Source organism: Saccopteryx leptura, chromosome 3 (assembly GCF_036850995.1).
Source record: "Saccopteryx leptura isolate mSacLep1 chromosome 3, mSacLep1_pri_phased_curated, whole genome shotgun sequence".
NCBI classification, from domain to species: Eukaryota; Metazoa; Chordata; class Mammalia; order Chiroptera; family Emballonuridae; genus Saccopteryx; species Saccopteryx leptura.
In genome coordinates, this window is record NC_089505.1 from 226184898 (window position 1) to 226202084 (window position 17187).

General features: G+C 42.7%; 1 protein-coding gene across 1 annotated transcript; it reads left to right on the top strand.

The window, feature by feature from the left end:
- The first annotated feature begins 8018 nt into the window (after positions 1-8018).
- Positions 8019-16973, top strand: LOC136397839 (guanine nucleotide-binding protein G(I)/G(S)/G(O) subunit gamma-5-like). Its single transcript, XM_066372332.1, has 2 exons — positions 8019-8065; positions 16526-16973. Exons 1-2 carry the CDS (start codon positions 8019-8021, stop codon positions 16731-16733), a joined length of 255 nt encoding a protein of 84 aa, XP_066228429.1. The 3' UTR covers positions 16734-16973.
- Positions 16974-17187: the final 214 nt, after the last annotated feature.

Below are 17187 nucleotides of genomic sequence, written 5' to 3' on the forward strand. Positions count from 1 at the left end.
AGGGAGCGGCCGCAGTTTGGGTAGTACGCATGCGCAGAATTCTAGCGTACCGAGTTTTGTCAGAAAGATTGACGCAATTGCGCATGTTCTGGGAGGGGAATTCTAAAAAGAGATGGTGAGTTAGGTGTGTTTTTGTGAGTTGAAGAAGTGATTCTTCTGGAGGAGAGGAATTTATTGACTACACCTAGTGATAGAGCTGCTCTAGGAACTTCACCTACCCCTTTATGTTGCTGAGGCAGAAGTCTGTACCGCCACTGTTAGAGGTGAAATTAAGCAAGACTCCTGGAGCTAAAATACCTCAGCAACTTCGGCAAGGCAACTTAATAATTTCTAGAGAAGGGCCTGGTGCCGCTATTTAAAGCCAGTCAGCAGGCGCGCGGGCAGAGGGCAAATTCTATTTTTATCCCTAACGCAGGCCCTGATGCTGGGTCTTGCTTCATTTACTTGAGTGTTGACCCTATAGTCTTATTTATCCCGGTTAGCTAGTTTAAATGGCCGCACCAAGGTGGAAGGGAGAGATGGAGATATCATTAACTAGGTAAGGGGGTTGAGGAATGGTTGAATATGATGGGACGAAGGGGGCCAGGGAATTGGTAAACAAGTTAGCTATTTCTCATTCTGTTCCCCAGTTGGTCAGTCAGAGGGATCCGAATGAAGGGGTGTTGTAGTAATAAAAGGTTATAGTAATTAAATATTTGGAAATGTAAAAATACGGAAGATATATAAAAGTAATTAAAAGGATATTAAAAATAATTATTAAAATTAAGTAAAGTTATGCCAATTGGATAGGAATTAATATAGTGGCTTAGTGCCATAACTCTGTAATGTGATAAACAGACTCTGACTTACAAGCAGAGCCCAGTTAGTATAATATGTATGTGAAGTTATACATAGATAAGAAGTGGCTTGGTGTTATTTACATTAACTTTGTAAATTAATGAAAATAAGAACATCTTAAAAAGTGGTTTAATGTAAACATTTCAGTAGATTGACATAAAGGGGGTTCCCTGCAAGGAACTCCCAAAAAGGTGGTTTGAGGTGATAATCCTGTAGATTGACACCTGTTAGAAGGCGTTGGCCAGAAAGGGTACTAAAGCTGAGGGCCCTGTGCTGCAGTAGTCGCCCAGACTCCAACGTTGATGTGGACTGTCTCCACATAGCTCTGAGCTCTGACCAAAGCCAGCCGAGAGAAGCACGCCGATGGGGCCCCCTTAAGCTATACCCAGGCACACCAAAAGGATTTGTGAGTAATAAATTGCCTGTGTGATTATTGCAACTAATTTGTGTGTCGGTTGTGCCTTTCCTCCGCTGGTGTTTAACAGTAGCATCCTCATAGCCGCCTCAAAAGTAGTCTCGAAGAGGCTGCCAGCCCTGCTAATAAGCAGGAGTGTCCCACTGCACCGGGAAGTCGAATCAGGGACGCACGATCGACGTAGAGCTTGGCTCTACTGGGACAAGGGGGTTGAGAAATTAATTGAAAAGAACCTGAGTTATACATTTCCTTCATCCACCCAGATAAGATACAATTGCAACCACTTTCCAAACAGCTTCACCTTGTGTCGGGTAGCCAACTCACAGGCAGAAGCCAACAGAGCTGCTCCTGCCCTCTGTTGTCACCACCATCACCTAGTCTGTAAAACCTGAGCATCATCTTCTTCCCTCCTTACTAGGTCCCAATAATTATAACCCCTCAGTATGATTGAATTCCAGCACTTTGCTTTCCATCCCAAGTGTCACAGCTTTTATCCAGGCCACAGCCACTTCAAACGTGGGTGATGTGTGTGAGTGTATGTGTCTTCTCCTAGATTCCAAATGGACCATGACCTTAATCAGATTCCCAGTAGAATCCGTGACTAAAAAGGACTAGACACCTTTTAGCTGGTCAATCTCTGATTAAACTACACCAGTGAACTGATGGTTGCTGTCATTACCTTGACTCATGATGATGAAGATACCACTCAATTAGTGCCTCAACCCATATTCCAATCTCTGGCAGGAATGAAATATGATACAACCACTTGAAAACATTTTGGCAACTTCTTGAAATGCTCAACATACACCTATATTATGGAATTCCACTGCTAGCTATTTAACAGAGAGGAGAAAAAGCATATGGCCTTACAAAGATTTGTACACCAATGTTAATAGCATTTTTATTTGTAATAGACAAGAACTAAAAATAACTCAAATGTCCTCTACAGGTGAATGGATAAACCAATTGTGATAGAGCCATACAATGGAATACTACTCAGCAATAAAAAGACCAAGCCATTGATACATGCAACAACACGGATGAACCTCAGAATAATTACTTTGAGTGAAAGAAGACAGAAAAAAAGTACATAATGTATGATTTCATTTATGTAGTATTCTTATTTTAAAGATTTTTATTTATTGATTTTTAAAGAGGGAGAGAGGTGGGAAGCATCACCTCCTAGTAGTTGCTTCTCATATATGCCTTGACCCAGCAAACCTGGGGTCTCAAACCGGTGATTTCTGCATTCCAAGTTGAAGTCCTAGCCACTGCACTACCACAGGTCAGGATCATTTATATAGTGTTCTAAAAAATGGAAACTAATCTATAGTGACAAAATGTAGATCAGTGGTTGCTAGGGACAGGGGTTGGCTCAGAAAAGAAGGAGGAATTGCAATGAGACAAAAAGAAGCTTTTAGGGGTAACCAAAATTATCTTGTGGTGATGGTTTCACATATGTATACAGTGTCAAAAAAAAACTGGACACTAAATATGTATAATTTATGTCAATCATACTTCAAAAAGTTCTTTTAAAAATAGCAGTACAGCCTGACCAGGCAGTGGCGCAGTGGATAGAGCATCAGACTGGGATGCAGAGGACTCAGGTTTGAAACTCTGAGGCTTTAGCGTGTACTCATCAGCTTGAGCACAGCTTCAGCAGCTTGAGCTTGGGGTTGCTAGCTTGAGCCTGGGATCATAGACATGACCCCATGGTCACTGGCTTGAACCCAAGGTCGCTGGCTTGAGCAAGGGGTCACTCACTCTGCTGTAGGCCCCCCACCCCTGTCAAGGCACATATGAGAAAGCCATCAATGAACTAAGGTGCCACAATGAAAGATTGATGATTCTCATCTCTCTCCTTCCTGTCTTCTATCTGTCCACTATCTGTCCCTCTCTCTGTCTTTCTCTCTCTCTCTCTGTCCTTGTCACACACACACACACACACACAAATAGCAGTACATTTTTATTGCAAAAAGTAAAACCTCCCAATTATACTTCCTCATGGGTAAAGATCTTAAAGGATTCACACCAACTAGTTCGTGTCAGTAACAAACTAGTTGGTGTGAATCCTTTGAGACCTTTCTCTTTGGAGAATATGCTTTTACTTAATTGGGATATTATATATATTATCATGCAATCTCCTTTTAAAGAAATTGTATGTATATTTTTCACTGACATTAATATCTATAGCTAAGGGATTCCACAGCAGGAATGTACTAAAGTTTATTTAAGTTTCTCTACTGTATAATGTTAAGTGGTGGTTTATAATTTTTCCCTATTAAATAATGAACATAGTTTAAATTTTTTTTTAATTTATTGATATTTAGAGAGAGAGAGGAAGGGGGAGAGAGACAGATACAGAGAGAGAAACACTGACCTGTTGTTCCACTTATTCATGTTGTCATTGATTGTTTCTTGTATGTTCCCTGACCGGAAATCTAACCCACAGCCTTGGCATATCAAGACAACACTCTAACCAACTGAAAATCCATCCAGGGCTGAATTTTAACCATCTTATACATGCCTTTTTTGTACAGGTTCACAGTTTTGAACTACCAACAGTGTATGAGAGCACCTTATTCCCTAAATCCTTCCTAACAATGATTATCAATATTTACATTTTTGCCACTCTGGACAATGGTTTAAAATATTATTTTTAAGCCTGGCCAGGTGGTGGCGCAGTGGATGGAGCGTCGAACTGGGATGCGGAAGGACCCAGGTTCGAGACCCCGAGGTCGCCAGCTTGAGCATGGGCTCATCTGGCTTGAGCAAAGAGCTCACCAGCTTGGACCCAAGGTCGCTGGCTCCAGCAGGGGGTTACTCGGTCTGCTGAAGGCCCACGGTCAAGGCACATGTGAGAAAGCAATCAATGAACAGCTAAGAAGTCGCAACGCGCAACGAGAAACTGATGATTGATGCTTCTCATTTCTCTCTATTCCTGTCTGTCCCTGTCTATCTCTGCCTCTGTAAAAAAAAAAAAAAGATATTATTTTTAATTTTTATTTCTATGATTGCCAATCTAAATGAGTATCATTTGTATGTCTTTTGGCTATTTGAACTACTTCTGTGAATTGCCTCTTTGTATCATCCTTTGCCCATTTTCCACTGAACTGTCTTCCTGCCTCCCACCCTCCCTCCTTCCTTTCTCCCTCCCTCCCTCCCTCCCTCCCTTCCTTCCTTCCTTCCTTCCTTCCTTCCTTCCTTCCTTCCTTCCTTCCTTCCTTCTTTTTAATGGAAAAGAGATCTTTGAAAATGGGAGTTCTGTGGGATTTTAAAAAGCCTTCACCATATCCCTCTTATATTTTCATTTTTTTGAGAATGAATTATAAGGCAGCAATTTTTCAGGTAGAAGGACACTGAAATTCCAAACAGTCAGTGATATTTATCAAATATATTATGTGTCAGGCATTATACAGACTCTGGGAGAAGTACTGTGAACAAAAATGGACCTCATATAATCTGGTGAGAAGGACAGTGGTGATAAATAAAAACAATGGTAATAAACAAAATTGAGTAACTGTGCAAAACTCTGACTATTAAAAACATGGTGATCAGTGAATGTTTCCTGAGCAGGTGATATATAAGCTGGCACCTGAGGGCTGATTTAGCAGAGGGAGAAGGAGTGTCCAGTGCAAAAGAAAGCATGTGCCAGAAAGCATTCCCAGTTTCCGAGTGGACCACAGGCAGTTCAGATCCTAAAGGTGAACCTGTTCTAAAGTTGGTTGTCAAGGGCAGAGGCCAGATTGTGGAGGAAGGTTTGATTTGGCATGTGGCATCTCACTGAAATATAGAGCCCTGTAAACACACGAATGTAGTTTCTCCTCAGCATCTAGAAGGATACAGTATATTTTCCACACATTTTCTGGGCTCAGAGGAACATATACTCTCTACTCATGTCCTGATTTTGTCTTGGTATTGGACAAAACTTAAGCTGTGGATATAATGTTTCCTGACTACATGGACCTCATGAAGCATGCACCAGATCCTCCCACCTGCTAAAACTCACATCTGAGGGGGTGGGAAGAACTAAGTGAGCAGGCATTCTAGCTGTTTGCGCCTCCTGCTAAGCACAGCAAGTCTTTAACAGGATCACAATCCCCTGTCATATGTTCATTCAATAGATGTTTATTCACATAAATTTTAAAAGGCTTTATGTGCATTCTTCCTAATCGATGAAAAATATTATAAATGCATGCATATCCTTTACTTAAGAAACCCTGCAATATCTAATGTTTTAAATCTTTCACTGATTTTAAAATGAAAACTAGAAAGCACTGTTTTTTCTCCATTCTTCAGTGTGTCTTGCTCGTTTCAGTAAGATTTCCAACCTTAGGGAGCTTCCTGTACTCCATTCACCAGATAGATTGTTAAATGAAATGCTTTGGGCAAAGAAAGTCACAACCCAATTCCAGGACTTTTGGCCTAATATGATCAATACTCATTTTATTTTATATAACAGATAGAGTCTTAAAATGTTAGCTATAACGTGACCTTTGGAAAATTGAATTCCTTCTCATAACTTATATAATAATTTTGGAGTGGATTTATCTTCATTTCTGACTAACCTTCATGTCCCATGGACTCCTAACCAGTTTATTACTTGAGATAAGGCAAAGAAAGACCTTGTGTCTCCTGCCCATTACTGATTTTCCTCCATCAACCTTACAATAACCCTTATATTAGTTTCCTAGAGTGCTGTAACAAAGTATGACAAGCCAGGTGGTTTAAAACAACAGAAATTTATGCTCTGGAGTCCTGGAGGCTAGAAGTCCAAAGTAAGGTGTCAGCAGGGCAGACTCTGGGTAGAATCCATCCTTGTCTTTTCCTAACTTCTGGTGGTGGCCATTGTAAGGCCAGGAGCCATGGCTGTCACTATCAAAGCAGCCGCGTGGCCCATGCAGGTTCCCATTGGATTCGGGCAGATGGTAAAGAAACAGCGGAGTCAGAGGATGGTGGGTGTTGGGCAGATAAAATGTATTATGCTCACTTTGTTGGAGATTACGCTGCCCACGGGGAGGCCGTCGCCCAGGTGATATTAATGTGTGTTGAGAATCCTTGTAGCCTGGGGCTTGGTTTTGGGATTAAGCCTTTCCCACCCTTTTTGGTGTGAGGTGGTACAATCCTATTATACCTCAGAGAAGTGACTTTGTATTAGAGACTTCCCTATTATGTATATTGGATTAAGGGTTTGGATTTCTACACTATAAAATGGGGTCGGAGCGGGAGCTTGCGCTCTTGGTTCCTGAGATTATCATTAGAAGAGAGAGCAGAGGAGAGCAGAGAAAGGCCACGTGGAGGAGGCCAGGAGAAGCAGCCAAGATGGTGGAGTGCTGAGTGAGATGCCAGTTTGTGTAGAGTTTGTATTTGGGATAAGGAAGGAGATGGGGAACAGAGGTGAATTAGTCTGGTGAGCTAGAAACCTTTGATTCTAGGAAACTCGGATAAGTCAGTGGCTTTGTGAGCACTGAATGTGACTGGCTTTTGGAGCCCAGTGTGTATTTTTACTTGCCCGCCGGGTGCAAGCTAGAATTAAAGACTATGGCCCATCAGTTTTTGGCTCCGCTGTTTCTTTACCGACTGTCCGAATCCAATGCGAACCTGCATGGGCTGGGCTGCTTTGATAGTGGCCCTGGCCATGGCTTCTGGCTTTACAGTGAGCCATCCTATTTATTGGTGTATCACCAAGACAGGCACATCACACAAGAAGACAAGGGAAAAGCAGAAAACCAGCTCTTCCCATGAAGGGCAAGGGATCAGGGAAGCCCCTGCAATCGTGATAGCAGGAACTGAGTGAGCAAGCTCCTGGTCTGTCTCACTTTATAGAGTAGAAAACCCAAAACCCTTAATCCAATATACAAACAAGGAAGTCTCTGATACAAAGTCACTTATCCGAGGCATAATTGGATTCCTCATGAGAGTGCACCACCCAGATCATACAATCAGTCAAGGGTGTGGGGAAAAGCCCAGTCCTAAAACCAAACCTTAGGCTACAACGAACCGGCCTGCCTACAGCCTGTCCCCCACACCCAATATAAATCACAAGCGAGCAAACATATATCATATTTACAAACTTATTTGACCAACAGCCATCAACCATGGCATTCCTCAGCTTACAGATGCATCACTCCATTCTCTGCCTCTATCATTATGTGGTGTTTGTATTAGTCAGCTTGGGTTGTGTTGGGCAGATAAAATGTATTATGCTCACTTTGTTAAAGATGACACAAGGAGGCCGTCGCCCAGGTGATATTAATGTGTGTTGGGGCAGGCGGGATTGTTGTAGCCTGGGGCTTGGTTTTGGGATTGGGCCTTTCCCACCCTTTTTGATGTGGGGCGGTACAATCCAATCATACCTCAGAGAAGTGACTTTGTATTAAGAGGACTTCCCTATTTTGTATATTGGATTAGAGGTTGTGAAGCTACAATATAAAATGGGGACAAAACGGGAGCTTGTGCTCTTGGTTCCTGAGATTATCATTAGAAGAGAGAGCAGAGGAGAGCAGAGAAAGGCCACGTGGAGGAGGCCAGGAGAAGCAGCCAAGATGGCAGAGTGCTGAGTGAGATGCCAGTTTGTGTAGAGTTTGTATCTGGGATAAGGAAGGAGATGGGGAACAGAGGTGAATAAGTCTGGTGAGCTAGAAACCTTTGATTCTAGGAAACTCGGATAAGTCAGTGGCTTTGTGAGCACTGAATGTGACTGAGTTTTGGAGCCCAGTGTGTATTTTTTTACTTGCCTGCGGGGTGCAAGCTAGAATTAAAGACTATGGCCCATCAGATTTTGGCTCCGCTGTTTCTTTACCAACTGTCCGAATCCAGTGGGAACCTGCATGGGCTGGGCTGCTGTGGTAGTGGCCCTGGCCTTGGCTCCTGGCTTTACAGGCTGCCATAACAAAAAATACAATAGACTGAGTGGCTTAAACAATAGAAATTTAATTCCTCATAATTCTTGAAGCTAGATGTTTGAGATCATGATGAGATGTGGTGAGAGCTCTCTTCCTTGTTTAACAGTCTCACTGTGTCCTCACATGGTGGAGAGAGAGCACTTGGTGTCTTTCTTTTGAAGGTACAAATCCCATCATGAGGGTCCCACCCTCATGGCCTCATTTAAACCTAATTATCTCTCATGGGCCCTATCTCCAAATACCATCACATTGGGGGATTAGGACTTTAACACATGAATTTTGGGAGGACATAATTCAGTCAACAGCAGTGTTCCCCCCCTGTGTCTCTCCTCTTCTTATAAGCTCATCAGTCATAATTAGGGCCCACCCTAAATCCAGTATGACTTCATCTAATTATATCTGCAATGACCCTATTTCCAAATAAGGTCACCTTCTGGGATACAGGGGTTGGGAATTCAACATATCTTTTGAAAAGATAAAATTCAACCTATTACAACCCTCATATATATCTGTGGGTCGCCTCATTTTAGAGAAGAAAGTGATAGAGGGTAAAGGGAGACTGGTTACTTGAATCCTTAGAAAATAAACAGACCTCTATCCTCCATGAGTGGCTACAAAGTAGTTTCTTGGGAGGGTTAAGAAGATATCTGAGGTCTGACTCTAGGTTATAGGATGTGCCTTCCCCGGGAAGCACAGAAAGCACTGCAGCTAACCACATGCCACTGTTTCTCCCATGAAGTCTCCTCTCGGGGGTTATTCACTCGCCTTCCCTTATTCACCACAGTACAGCAAAGACAAAACCTGGATTTTTAAAAAATCCAACCAGACTATTTAAGCAATAATTTACTAAAGTCTCCAAACAGCATAAGAATTAGAAGAATATCATATGATTTACACACTCAATATTACAGTAGACTGGATAGTCTGAAAAAACCACTGCAAACACATAGTCTTGATAAGAGTACAATCAGAACTATTTTATGTGCATGATTGAACTCTCAAAAAATGTAAGTGAAACCAGTAATATCTTTCAATAATAGAAACCTTGTTTGTGTACCTAAAAAATATGATATAGCCCTGGCTGGTTGGCTCAGTGGTAGAGCGTCAGCCTAGCGTGCAGGAGTCCCGGGTTCGATTCCTGGCCAGGGCACACAGGAGAAGCGCCCATCTGCGTTTCCATCCCTCCTCCTCTCCTTCCTCTCTGTCTCTCTCTTCCCCTCCTGCAGCCAAGGCTCCATTGGAGCAAAGTTGGCCCGGGCACTGAGGATGGCTCTATGGCCTCTGCCTCAGGCGCTAGAATGGCTCTGGTTACAACAGAGCGAAGCCCCAGATGAGCAGAGCATCACCCCCTGGTGGGCGTGCCGGGTGGATACCGGTCGGGCACATGCGGGAGTCTGTCTGACTGCCTCCCCGTTTCCAACTTCAGAAAAATACACAAAAAATATATATATGATATAGCTCATAGAGAGTAAGTGCACAAATTTTAAGTGTAAAATTTAATAAATTTTTACATATGTTAATACCTGTGAAACCACTATGTAGATCAATATTTAAAACATTTCCAAACTCTCAGAAGACTCCATCATTACTATGTTAAGTTAATATGCCTAAAAGCTAACCTTATTCTGATTTCTACAATAGATCCATAGGTTAGTTTTACCTGTTCATAAATAGAATTGAATAGTATGCTTCATTTTCATTACTGGGCAGAGAAACAGGGGCAAAAATGGTGGGGCAAAATTGATTCCCCCAGAAGTTAGGAATCTTGAAGACCTCACCTTCAGTGAAAAGATAGGATAAGGAAGAAATATATCTTCTGGCAAAGGTGGCCAAAGCAAAAGTGTTTCAGGCTGCCATTCTGGTAAAAAAATAAAAGTAGGAGGCTCCTTTAAGAAACTACAGTTACAAGGCTGCCCTCATGTGGGTTTAAATTTATACTACTAACATAGTGTAGGAAATCCCAGGCCTAGATATTAACTTAAAATATTCCTCGCTTGATAACATCATGGGGAGTATCTGACAAAGCAATGTGAACTCTTTTTAAAGGAACATACCCCAAATATAGGCACTGTCCTATTCCTACAGATTAAGATAAACAAAAATACCAAATGTACAAGGAAACAAACGTTTATGGTCAAGAGTAATTTTTTTTTTTTTTTCCTTTTACAGAGACAGAGAGAGTCAGAGAGAGGGATAGACAAGGACAGACAGACAGGAACAGGGAGATGAGAAGCATCAATCATTAGTTTTTTGTTGCACGTTGCAACACCTTAGTTGTTCATTGATTGCTTTCTCATATGTGCCTTGACTGTGGGCCTTCAGCAGACTGAGTAACCCCTTGCTGGAGCCAGCAACCTTGGGCTCAAGCTGGTGAGCTTTTTGCTCAAACCAGATCAACCCGCGCTCAAGCTGGCAACCTCGGGGTCTCGAACCTTGGTCTTCCACATCCCTGTCCGACTCCTTACCCACTGTGCCACCGCCTGGTCAAGCAAGAGTAATTTTTTTAAAATCATAATATACTCCAAGCACTTCAGATATTATAATTTTCAAATGCAGAATGAAAATAAGTTATTCTTAAAATGTTCACAGAAATAGCCTGACCTGTGGTAGCGCAGTGGATAAAGCGTCAACTTGGAAATGCTGAGGTTGCCAGTTCAAAACCCTGGGCTTGCCTAGTCAAGGCACATATGGGAGTTGATGCTTTCTGCTCCTCCCCCCTTCTCTCTCTCTCTCCTCTCTGTAATGAATAAATAAAATAAAAATCTTTTAAAAAAGTTTGAAAAAATAAATAAATAAAATATTAACAACAAAAAAGCAGTCTTGTGTTTCAAAAAAAAAAATGTTCACAGAAATAAAAGAGGGACTTGAAAGTAACAAGAGACCATAAAAATGACCAGGTAGCCTGACCAGGCGGTGGCGCAGTGGATAGAGCATAGGACTGGGATGCGGAGACCCAGGTTCGAGACCCCGAAGTCACCAGCTTGAGCGTGGACTCATCTGGTTTGACCAAAGCACTCACCAGCTTTAACCCAAAGTCGCTGGCTCAAGGGATTACTCGGTCTGCTGAAGGCCCGCAGTCAAGGCACATGTGAGAGAGCAATCAATGAACAACTAAGGTGTTGCAACACACAACAAAAAACTAATAATTGATGCTTCTCATCTCTCCGTTCCTGTCTGTCTATCCCTCTCTCTGACTCTCTCTCTGTCTCTGTAAAAAAAAAAAAAAACAAAAAAAAAACGACCAGGTAAACTTGAGAAACAAAGAATTGGAAAATACAATTATGGACATAAAAAGCTTAGTCACTGAATAAACCTCAATGAATAAATTGGGGTGCAGATTACAAATAAGAAAGAAAAAGTGAATGGAAAGATAAATCTGAATTATCCAAAATGCTTTGGAAACAAACTAATACATGAATATATGAGAAAGATGAGTTAGAGATAGAGATGTTAGAATGTGGATATTCTTTCTTTCCTTCTTTTTTTCTTATTTTCCTTCTTTTTTTATTTCTTTCTTTCCTTCCTCCCTTCCCCCCTTCCTTCCTCCCTCCCTCCCTCCTCCTCCTCTTCTTTCTTTTTTTTTTTTAGTTTTTCTGAAGCTGGAAACGGGGAGAGACAGTCAGACAGACTCCCGCATGCGCCCGACTGGGATCCACCCGGCACGCCCACCAGGGGGCGAAGCTCTGCCCCTCCGGGGCGTCGCTCTGCCGCAACCAGAGCCACTTGTAAAGCCAGGAGCTGGGGCCAGGGCCACTATCAAAGCAGCCTGACCCATGCAGGTTCGCATTGGATTCGGACAGTCGGTAAAGGAACAACGGAGCCACAAACTGGTGGGCCATAGTCTTTAATTCTAGCTTGCACCCGGCGGGCAAGTAAAAACACACACTGGGCTCCAAAACCCAATCACATCCAGTGCTCACAAAGCCACTGACTTATCCGAGTTTCCTAGAATCAAAGGTTTCTAGCTCACCAGCCTTATTCTCCTTAGTTCCCCATCTCCTTCCTTATCCCAGATACAAACTCTGTACAAACTGGCATCTCACTCAGCACTCCGCCATCTTGGCTGCTTTTCCTGGCCTCCTCCATGTGGCCTCCTTCCGCTGCTGGCTCTACTCTCTCTGCTCTCTCATGCTGATCATCCCAGGTACCAAGAGCGCAAGTTCCCGTTCTACCCCTATTTTATAGTGTAGCTTCACAACCTCTAATCCAATATACAAAATAGGAAAGTCTCTAATACAAAGTCCCTTCTCTGAGGCATGATTGGATTGTACCACCCCACATCAAAAAGGGTGGGAAAGGCTTAATCCCAAAACCAAGCCCCAGGCTACAATGATCCTGCCTGCCCCCAACACACATTAATATCACCTGGGCGACGGCATCTTTAACAAAGTGAGCATAATACATTTTATCCGCCCAACACCACTCTAGCGCCTGGGGCAGAGGCCAAGGAGCCATCCCCAGCGCCCGGGCCATCTTTGCTCCAATGGAGCCTCGGCTGCGGGAGGGGAAGAGAGAGACAGAGAGGAAGGAGAGGGGGAGGGGTGGAGAAGCAGATGGGCGCTTCTCCTGTGTGCCCTGGCCGGGAATCGAACCTGGGACTTCTGCACGCCAGGCTGACACTACCACTGAGCCAACCGTCTTTCTTTTTTTTTTTTTTTTTTTTTTTTTCTTTTTTTTTTTTCTGAAGCTGGAAACGGGGAGAGACAGTCAGACAGACTCCCGCATGCGCCCGACCGGGATCCACCCGGCACGCCCACCAAGGGCTACGCTCTGCCCACCAGGGGGCGATAATCTGCCCATCCTGGGGGTCGTCATGTTGCGACCAGAGCCACTCTAGCGCCTGAGGCAGAGGCCACAGAGCCATCCCCAGCGCCCGGGCCATCTTTGCTCCAATGGAGCCTTGGCTGCGGGAGGGGAAGAGAGAGACAGAGAGGAAAGCGCGGCGGAGGGGTGGAGAAGCAAATGGGCGCTTCTCCTGTGTGCCCTGGCCGGGAATCGAACCCGGGTCCTCCGCACGCTAGGCCGACGCTCTACCGCTGAGCCAACCGGCCAGGGCCTTTTTTTTTTTATTCATTTTAGACAGGAGAGGGAGAGACAGAGAGAGAGAGAGAGAGAGATAGAGAGAGAGAGAGAGAGGAGAGACAGAGAGAGAGAAGGGGGGAGGAGCTGGAAGCATCAACTCCCATATGTGCCTTGACCAGGCAAGCCCAGGGTTTCGAACCGGCGACCTCAGCATTTCCAGGTCAACGCTTTATCCACTGTGCCACCACAGGTCTTTCCTTCCTCCCTCCCTCCCTCCCTCCCTTTCTCTCCCTCTCTCTCTCTCTCTCTCTTTCTTTTTCTTTCTTCCTTCCTTCCTTCCTTCCTTCCTTCCTTCCTTTCCTTCCTTTCCTTCCTTTCCTTTTTTTCCTTCCTTTCCTTCCTTTCCTTTCTTTCCTTTCTTTCCTTTCTTTCTTGAGGGAAGGCAAAAAGATAGACTCCTGTGTGCGCCCTGACTGGGATCCACCCGGCAAGCCCACTAGGAGATGATGCTCTGCCCATGTGGGACCCTTGCTCCATTGCAACTGGAGCCATTTTTTAGCACCTGAGGCAGAGGCCATGGAGCCATCCTCAATGCCTGGGGCCACCTTGCTCTAATTGAGTCATGGCTGCAGGAGGAGAGGAGTAGAGAGAAGTGAGATGGGGAGGACTGGAGAAGCAGGTGGGCACTTCTCCTGTGTGCCCTGACTGGGAATCAAACCTGGGACTTCCACATGCCAGGCCAACGCTCTACCACTGAGCAAACTGGCCAGGGCAGAATGTGGATATCTTTTAAATGTTTAATTAAAGTTCCAGAAAGATTAAAATGAGAAAATGGGATATTTTGAAGGGATAAAAGCTGAGAATTTTCCCAAATTTATTAAAAATATTAATCTTAACATTCAGGAAGTACATAAAATTCAGACAGGATAAATAAAACAGCTACACTTTATACAGGCAGTGTAGGATATCAAAGACAGACAATCTTAAAAAGTAACTAGAGAAAAAAGAGAGGTTGCGTATAAGAGGACAACAATCAGACTAACAGCACCCTTCTCAATGGCAACAAAGAAAGATGAAAGAATGAGTACAGAGAAAGAAAAAAGTATTAACTTATCATTATATATCCTGCTTAATTATCTCCAAAGGAGGGCAAAATAAAGACATCTTCAGAGGAAAAAACTAACAACAGACCAAAACAAAATCCAGAAACCAACATATCAATGCTAAAAAATTCTAAGGAATATGCTTTAGAAATAATCTCAGAAGGAAGGCATTATATACAATAAGTCATGCCACATACTGTATTTTTCGCTCCATAAGACACACTTTTCCCCCAAAAGTGGAGGGGAAAATGCCCATGCATCTTATGGAGTGAAAAAATACAGTATTTTATTAAATATTTCAACACACCATTTGGTTCAGAGTATTTTTTTTTCCTCAAAACCCTAGGTGTGTCTTATGGTCAGGTGCATCTTATGGAGCAAAAAATACGGTAATTAGTGAACTTATGGTCAACCTAAGAGATAACTGTGAGCCAACTGAACAACTTCTACACAATAAGTAAGAGACCACAGAAAAGGTTAGGGAACGTGAGAGCTCTCCAAGAGCTGAGGGAACAACCCAGGACCAGAGGAACTGGTGAGCACCATTATTTGCATTTCCCCTGCTTATGGATAGTGGCCAAGACCTCAATCCATGTTCTGAAGTTTACCTGTAGGGTGCTGTAGCATGTCCCCCAATAACCCTCATGGAGCTAGACCCAGCAGAAACAGGAAAGCACCACAGCATACACGGGTATCCTCCACCCTGAGATTGATCCAGCAGGTACAGTAAGATACTGCTTCATGCACCCATGGGGCTGTATACATATGCAGTCCTCCCTGTCCTGAAGAGAGTGTGAAGCTAGCAAAACACTGAGATACCTTACCACAGGGCTACTCTGTCCAGTTAAATTGTGGGGATGGGGGGAACTGCCACACATACATGTTGGGCTGCCTTGCCTAAAAAAAAAGAGCAAAGCTTGCAAAACTTTGTGGTATCCACCTGCACATCTGCTCCCTGAGAAGTGAGTCGGGCACTGCCATGTGTGCACACATGCTGCCCGACACAGAAAGAGTGCAGAACTAGCAAAGTGTAGCTGTATGTGCACAAAAGACTTTCCCATCTAAAAAGAACTAAAAAAAAGAAAAGGAACAAATAAAACCATAAGTATAAGGAAGGAAATAATGAAGATCATAGAAGAAATAAATAAAATAGAAAAATATAATTTGAAACTAAAAGCTGGTTTTATGAAAGGATAAATAAAACAAATCTAGCAAGACTCATCAAGCAAAAAGGAGAGAAAACACAAATAAACTAAATTAGTAATGAAAGAAGAGATTAAATCAAATTCCACAGAAATACAGGATCATTAAAGAATGATCTATGAATAATTATATGCCAAAAAATTGGACAATCTAGAAGAAATGGATACATTTCTAGAAATATACAACCTTCAAAGACTAAATCAGAAAGAAACAAAGCATCTGAGCAGACTACTTATTAGCATTGAAATTTAAAACAATAATCAAAAAGCTCCCAACAAACAAAAGCCTAGGACCAGAAGACTTTACAAGTGAATTCTACCAAACACTTAAAAAAAAATTAGAATCATTCCTTCTCAAACTATTCCAAAAAAATTGAAGAGGAAGGAATGCTTTCAAATTCATTCTATGAGGCCAGCATTACCAATACCAAAAACAAAATCAATAACACTACAAAACAGAATTACAGGCCAACATTCCCAATGAACTAAGATGCTAAGATTCTCAAAGTATACTAGCAAATCAAATTCAACAGTACATTTAAGGGATTATACACCATTATGAAGTGGGATTTATACCAAGGATGAGAGTATGGCTCAATATCTGCACAACAATCAATGTGATTTATTATATTAATAAAACCAAGGATAAAAATTATATCAACAGATGCTGAAGAAGCATTTGACAAAGTTCAAAATCCATTTATGATAAAAAAAGAATCTCTCAATAAAATGGGTATAGAAGAAACTTAATAAAGGCCGTGTGTGTGTGTGTGTGTGTGTGTGTGTGTGTGTGTGAAGCCCACAACTAACATCATCTTCAATGGTGAAAAGCTGAACACTTCTCTAAGAACAGGAACAAGACAAGGATGCCCACTCTCACTGGTTAATTTATTATAGTATTGGAAGTCCTAGCCACAGCAGATGAGAAAAAGAAACAAGCATCCAAATTGAAAAAAAAAAAAAGTAAAACTATCACTATTTGCATATGGCATGATACTGTATATAAAAAACCTTGAAGATCTGCCCGACTCTCGCGTGCACCGTGTCTGGTTCCTCCAGTGTCACCGCTATGAAGAAAGTAGTTCAACAGCTCTGGCTGGAGGCCGGGCTCAACCACGCGAAGGTTTCCCAGGCAGCTGCAGATTTGAAACAATTCTGTCTGCAGAATGCACAACATGACCCCCTGCTGACTGGAGTATCTTCAAGTACAAATCCTTTCAGACCCCAGAAAGTCTGTTCTTTTTTGTAGTGAAATTAATCTTTGAAGGTGTTCTAAACCACTTTTCATGGCTGGAGAATATTCAAAGAGACTGAAATATGAAGCCTGTACAAAAAGCTTTTTCCTGTAACACGTGCCATACTACACAAAACTTCTGCTTCTGTCAGTCCTTAACATCTACCTCTCTGAATTTTCACGAATTTCTGTTTCACAAGGGTAATTATTTTATATACACTGGCAGCAGCAAATAAAATACCTATAAAAGTTAAAAAAAAAAACAAACCTTGAAGAATCCACCCAAAAATTAATAGAAGTAATAAAAGAGTTCATTAAAGTAGCAGGATACAGCCTGACCAGACGGTGGTGCAGTAGATAGAGCGTCGGACTGGGATTCAGAGGACCCAGGTTCGAGACCCCAAAGTCGCAGCTTGAGCACGGGCTCATCTGGTTTGAGCAAAAAGCTCACGGGCTTGGACCCAAGGTC

Excerpts from the sequence above, each read along its gene's own strand:
- LOC136397839 (XM_066372332.1), top strand. The coding sequence starts at position 8,019 with ATGGCCCATCAGATTTTGGCTCCGCTGTTTCTTTACCAACTGTCCGA. Across the intron at positions 8,066-16,525 it reads TTTCTTTACCAACTGTCCGA|CGTGTCTGGTTCCTCCAGTG; the intron begins ATCCAGTGGGAA and ends TCTCGCGTGCAC.